At 43.1% G+C, this 7157-nt stretch overlaps 1 protein-coding gene across 1 annotated transcript in view; it reads right to left on the bottom strand.

Moving 5' to 3' along the window:
- Window positions 1-7157, bottom strand: part of AFF3 (AF4/FMR2 family member 3) — a 529930-nt gene that overhangs the window by 103261 nt on the left and 419512 nt on the right. The window contains exon 11 of the mRNA XM_012807928.1: window positions 25-76. Coding sequence (XP_012663382.1) covers window positions 25-76 — 52 coding nt within the window. The remainder of the gene's footprint in view (window positions 1-24; window positions 77-7157) is intronic.

Below are 7157 nucleotides of genomic sequence, written 5' to 3'. Positions count from 1 at the left end.
TGGCAACATCAAAGAGAATCTTACCTGTTCACTTTCTTCTTCATCACTACTTAGCTTAAGGTCATCTTCTAGCATTCTGCAAAGAGGAACACACAGGTACAGAGACTTAGAGGATTCAAAATAATTCAGCAACAAAATATCACCTTTTCAGCAATAAGTCTATTTGATTTCCTATTTTTTTCTTTCACTTTTATGCACCTTTCCCCTGATGCGCTTAGGAAATAGCAGACCATAACATCATAAAAACGAACCCTCGCAGCAGTCATAGGCTAAGGCAGGCAGGTTCCAGAAGATGCTTAGTAGAGAAATTGTACTTAACAATAATTTATTGTATATTTCAAAACAGTGAGAGAGAAGAACTGTAATGCCTCCAACACAAAGATAAACAATTGAGGAGTCGGATACCCTAATTACCCTGATTTGATCATTAGATACTGTATACACATGCATCAGAATAATACACATACCTCAAAAGTATGTATGACTATGATTCAGCAACTAAAATATGCTGTTTTAAAAAACCAGAACCTTTTTCCTGGGTAGTTTTAATTCTGAAATTACTTGTTTGGTATTTTTCACGTTTAGATGCTATGTCTGCATCCCTGCCTGAGGGGTCTTCATGGTAAAGATAATTAGGAACCAGCAGCACTGCGCTGGAGACGTGAAATAGTAACTTGAGTGGTGAACTAGCTGGCTAGGCCTCCGTCCCTTAGGGAGCAGGAGAAGACATTGCCCCTGAGGTCCTACTGAGTGAAGACAGCCAGATAGGAAGAAGCTTGTAAAGGCAACTGCCAGCCCATGTGATCCCTCCAGTTTGTCCCCGCACCAGCAGGGGAAAAAGATACTTTTGGGTCCACAACAGTTAAAAGTAAAGAAACAAAACAAAAACAAACTCAGGTCCTATCATTTGTGGTGATGATAACATTGTACTGTTTTCAGCATTGCTGTATTGTTTCTTTAGAGAAGGGTAGTTTTCAGATCAATGCATTTCAAAAGCAATCTTAATCAGAAGCACATTTTAGGAAAGCACATTGTATAAATAGAACCACCCTGCCAGGGAGCAGGGGGAGCCCCCTTCTGAGGGACCCTGGGGCTCCAGGCTCTTGTGCACCCTTGTGCTCAAAGGCCTCCCTGTCCAAAGGCTATCCCCTAAAATGTGCCTACTGACCTGCATATCATCGATACTTGTCTCTGAAGATTTGAATAAGTCATTTCATTCACGTTCGGAGTGAACTAGGGGTAAAAAACTGGCAGGGCAGGGTGTGGACCCAGTTCTGCCCCAACTATCTGTTATGTCTTTGGGGCAAGGTAATTACCTTTCACCCCCATTTCTTTATGTGTAAAGTGAAGTTTTTTGCTGGGCAATCTCTAAGGTCCAATTCTGCTTTAAATTCCATTAGTCTATAGCATAATTTTGCTCCTCACATTTTATCAAGTAGAAAAATTTCTGTTGGTTCTACAGGAACACGACTGAGAAACTTCTAAGTTGTTTTTGGTGTCTCATTTAAGGCATTACCATTAGGACACCAAATCTGTTTCCTTACAGAGTTTTGCTATTCTGCCAGTATTGGGAGATACATCCTTCCATTATTTAAACCAGTGGTTCTCAACCTTCCTGATGCCATGATGTGTTTTCATTGTTTGTTACAAAGGGGTTGTGACCCACAGGTTGAGAACCACTGATTCAAACCACGACCACACAAAACATCAGCCCAGACTTTGGAGCTTCTCCTGCAATTATCCTGCCCATCAGGTATACCATTCACTTCCTCAACCTCAAAAAGGCATATGCTTGGCTTCAAAGAGAAGGGACCCCTTAGTGATTGTTTGGGCATAACCTAGGGAAGGGGCTGTGTTTTCTTTGTCCTTAGGTCCCTAGTGGCTTGCACAGAGATGGCACAGAGTATATATAGCACCAAACTGTTGGCACCAAACAATAGTCTCCCCCAAGACTATTTTCCTAGCAAAAGGCACAAATGCCATTCTGATGGAAAAACAAACAAACAAACAAACAAATAAACAACAGAGAAGGGGATAGTTTCTCACCTCCACCCCTCACTCTCTGTTTTGGGGTAAATTGCCATTGCAATTTGGTTTAATAGGTGCTCTAAGTGTGGGTGGTCCTATTGGTGCTCAGGAAAAGGGGGGAGAAAGGACACATATATTAATGGTTGTTAACCATCAGACTGTTAACCCCCTACTGTCAGATGAAAGTCATGGGACTTTCTTTATATGAACAATAGTGTGTGCAGACTTGAAGATCACTGCCAACTAGTGCCAGAAGGCCCAACATGTCCCAAAATAAGAGATCTTGGCAAACCAGCTGTGAGACCTGGTCACCACATGAAGCTGGCACTGCTGAAAGTCACCTCAACAGTGAAAACAGTGTGTGAGGTTGTCTTTTAAGGTAGGGACTGCAGCCTCTGTTTCTTTTAAGCGCGTACTAGGTGTGTCAACACAAACACACATCTGTTGGGATCACATATTGCCCCTCGAAGACACCTGATCCTGGACAAGTCACACCTCTCGGGCCAAGCATTGATCCTTTCCATAATGGGGCTTCACCTACTTCCTCACCATTTCTTGAAGAAAAGCTGTCAGGGATACATTTTGCCTTGTGAATAATACAGGGAGTCCCAAAAGTCGCCCCTGAAGATGCCATACACAAGGAAGTGGGAAATTGTACTTAAATGAAATTTTATTTACAAAATAGTCATTACATAATTTTACAAAAAGGTGGCCAACATGTAGAGAATATGTGGTAAATATTTTGTAGAACTATGTAAAGAATATTTTGTAAATAAAAGTACATGACTATAATTTCCCATTTTCCCTATTAATGGCAACTTTAGGGGTGACTTCCGGGAAACCCTTTAATCACTTTATCAGTGAATTTACCTCTCTTACACCAAGGGTGCAAAAAAATGTATACACCATTTAAGAAAGGAAAAAACTATATTAAAAGTGTAATATTCAGTATATACCAACAACAAAATAGGAATGAATACAAGTGGGGCACTTCTTGTAATCGCAGAAGTCAAATGTGACTTGAGTATTACAAATCTAATAGCTTTTTTTTCTTTCTTAAAATGTGTATATTTTTGGCACTCTTTGTATTTAAAAAAACGAATTTATTGTGTTTCAGGCTGAGTTGTAAAAGCAAAGGATCACATGTGAAAACACTTTGCATTCAAGAGAAGTTCAAATCCAATTAAACGTAGACTATGTTGAAGTATGAGAAAGTGGCAATGGAAACATGAAATTAAACAGTTTACACAAACATTCCCACAGCAATCTTGGGTGGTACTAGACCCAAAACATGGGATCACAGAGCTGGGATAGAGAACCACGGCCACATGCACCCCAACTCCCAACACACACACAGGCCCTTGCTGAGGAAACTGAGGCTCAGGGCCACCTGAGCACAGGAGCCCTCCTGTGTGTTCTGATGGTTGCAGGCTGATCCCCAAGACCCAACCCCTGAAGCATGGTGCTCATTTCCTTTCACTGCATCCTTCAAGTCTGACACAGCGTTCACAAGGAACTCCATTTTTAATGCTGACCATATCAGAGTGGCCTCAGGCTAAGGTTCACAGCTGAACGATGAAACGCAGTTAGAAAGAAAACCTGTGACGCCCATAAGATCACAGGGGGTGTCCACACTTGGTGCATGGCCAGCAGATGGCAGATGTAGCCTCCTTCACCTGAACACACAAATGGCCTCACCGTGGCTGCGCGCCCAACCCACTTCCAACCCTGGAGAACGTTTTAATCACTTGTCTATTTCTGGAAGGAAATAGATTGGCACAGGTATATTAAACAACAAATAAACAAGAGTGTTAAAGGAAGATACCAGTGAAGTGTTTGTTAGGCTATTGTGGGTGGCATCTCTGTTTTTGAAAAAGGCAGGCAAAGACTCTGGCACTGTAATGGAAGGGCAGAATCTGGGGTTGGGCACCTGCATGCAAGGACACCAAGTCTGGCTCCGGCAGGCACCTCCCACACGCTATATCCTAAGCACTTCCAGGCTGCCCTCTAGCTTGCCCTCTGGGCTGCTCCCAGACAGAGTCACCTGCTTCATGTCCCCTCATAGCCCTCCCAGATGATGGGGCCCCTGACTCATAGCAGCAGCTCTCATCCTTTAAGGGGGTGTTTGTGCAGACCAGCTAAGTGCTTTCTAGACATTACACCCATCCCCACAGGAACTCCTCCAAAGTGGGAGGTGGCCCTGTGGGTGGAGCAGTGGGCTGCAGTGTGGTCAGAGCACACACCCAGTGGGAGTCTTAGCTCTACTATTCAATGGTAGAGACCTGGCACCTGCAACTCATCCCATAATCCTTAGGAAATGCTTTGCCCAGGACCTGGCATGGAAAGAACAGTCAATCATGTTCATTTTTTACTAATATTCTTTTTTCCTAGGAGGGCGGCCTCAGAGCATTTAAGTAACTTGTCTGGGTAAATGAATTGAAATTTGAAATGTCCTTGTAATAATGCATCAAAACCAAGCCATTCATGCTACTTTCAGGCCATTTTGAAAAGGATGACATTCCATGGACTGCAGGGAGGGAATACATTTTAGGTTCTAAGTACATACACATAACCACTGTCAATTGGCCAGCTGTGGCTTTATGGTGACAGAATATGGAAAATATACCCATCAGCCCCAGTGCAGAGATGTCTGCCATGGGAGCCAGTCACTGGCCGTATAGCCAGAGGTCCTTGCTGCCTGGGGACAATAGGGTCATTGAAATAAAATAGACAATAGATTTGAGCTTTTCCAATTGGAGCCAGAGAGCAGAGGTGCCATCTGAAGCACAGATAAACCTGGACTATGCAGCCTGGATACTTGAAGAGCTGCCAAACTACTGTCAGGAACACTCCAAGTGTCACCTCACGGTGACTTCACAGTGAAGTATCAAACAGATACTAAAGAATGTTTAAAGGACACAAGCAAAAATTTTTTTAGTATTTCTTTTTACAAGCAAACTTTTTTAAATGCAATTAAGTGATTGAGACTTTATCCAGTTTTTACTCGAGAACTGTGTTAGACAACAGGTTGTTAAAATGACTGTCTTAGACATATCATAACACACTCCCCAACACTGGAGGAGGTTCTCAAAAGGTTCAAAGCCACCGGCTGCATGGGCACATGCTTCCATACAGGGAGGGGGCCTTGTAAGAGCTCAACAGAGGACAGGATACAACAGGAGCTTCATGTGGAGCTCTAAAGAGGGAACTAAGCGCACACATGTCCCTCTGTGGTTTGCCAGGGACTGCCTCAGGTGTACCCTTCTCTTTCTGAAGGTGAAAGGTGAATGGAAAGGAAATGCATCTTACCACCACCAGCAGAACTGGCACCCAAACTCCAATTCTGACTCAATTACTCATAGATCTGCTGCATGGGATGGGTACCTCTCCAAGGAAAGTGGACTATCTCCCCTGGTTGGCTCCCCTCACACATTAAATTCAAATCAGCATTGTCATTTTCCCTAATTTTGAGTGAGTGCCTTCAGTTGTGAAGCTCTGGCAGAATCCAACTGTCTCATTTGAAGGCAAATTCGGTAGTTCTCAGAAAAGAGAAGAATTCAATACAACCCTGGCAACATTAATGTTTGGTTATTGTAATTTCTCTATAATTGAGCCAGAGACAAATTCATGTTGGAGCTGGTACCTACAGTTTTGAGGCCCCCAATTTTTCAGGATGCAGGAACAGAGGCCTACCTTTAACAGACGGCCAACTGCTTCTAATATTTATCTGTATCCTAAGCAGGTAACTGCAAACGGCACTTTAACCACCTTCAAGTGTAATGGCAGCCATTTCACAGTGCGGCGGCTTTTAATTAATAGGATTTCCCTTGAATTACTTGTCAGATGGGGCTCTTAATAGATCTGAATCCTTTAGTCCTTTAGCGTTCATTTCATTTTACTTAATCTTAATAGCTTTTTAAAAACATGAGTTCTAACTGGGCTGTTTGACTTTCAGATTCATTTCTATAGCTGGTGCTATGCCTATCTCCACCTGTGTGGGATTTAAAACCCAAACTGAAGTCTATGAATCCCAACTAAACATATTCATATATGCAAATATCTATTCTAGCAATGAGCAGTGCACGATAGGCTATTCCTTATGCACCCCCTGCAGGGATTCCCCAAGTCCTCCTCTTCACTGCTCACAAAAAGGGAGGGAAAGTTAAACAACTCATTTCACTCTTTCTCAAGTCCACTGTTCTGTCAGGATCGGGGCTACCATCTGCCTGGAGTTACCTTCCTTAAGTGACCACCTTCCTCTTTCCACCTGTTCAGAACTTAGCTCAGCTATTCTGGGTAACAGGGAACCAGGAAGACGAGCACAGGCTCATGTTGAGGGTTGGGGATTAGTGCATCTAGGGCACGGTTAAAGCCAGTCGTCTGTAGGCCAATGACGAAATCAGGAAGGAAATGAAAGGGTGGTCTCCTGGACCTAAGTGTTTCCAATGCTGCTGTTTTCAGTTCCAGGGATTTCTACGTCTTATCTTAATAGCTTTTTTAAAACTATGAAGCAATTTTGGTTCACAGTGAGACGGTGTTTGCTTACATATACCTGCTTCCTGGACTCTTTCTTTCTTAGGACCTATTCTGATTGTGAGTTAATCATTAAATGATCTTCTGATTCTGCCGTGTTCAACCTGTGGTGACGGTGTACTGCTTCCCTTCTGCTTATGACCTTATTTTTTCTTAGGATAACAACTTATGATGGTCCTTTTTACCACTTACGTGCCGAGTCAACCTACTACCCAGGCCTGTTTTCCCTGGGAGACGGCATCTCATTTCCTACCTTCTAAGGTCCTCACAAAAGCCAACCTCACTTAGGTAACCTGCCAGACCCTGATGAGATTCGGGAAGACTGTGTGTCTTCAAAGTCTCAATCAACTGCCTTTCCTGATGGCACCCGTATCTATTATTACTATAGACCAGAAATCAAAGGAAAACGAAGATCAACACCAATAAAAGGAAACAGTGGTACTAGGTCCTGGAGTGGGGGAATGCATTCAGAAAGGGCAGCTGCCAGGTTGGCTAGCATTGTAGTCTGAATTCTGTCCCTAACTAGCTCTATGAACTTGGACAAATCATTTACTCTCTGGAGATTGTTTCCTATCTCTAGACAGGGGCTCTCAACC

This window comes from Otolemur garnettii, unplaced genomic scaffold (assembly GCF_000181295.1).
Source record: "Otolemur garnettii isolate 467f Iridium unplaced genomic scaffold, OtoGar3 scaffold00079, whole genome shotgun sequence".
Taxonomy (NCBI): domain Eukaryota; kingdom Metazoa; phylum Chordata; class Mammalia; order Primates; family Galagidae; genus Otolemur; species Otolemur garnettii.
The sequence above is the reverse complement of the archived record's forward strand: the minus strand, read 5'-3'. Positions and strand labels throughout refer to the sequence as shown.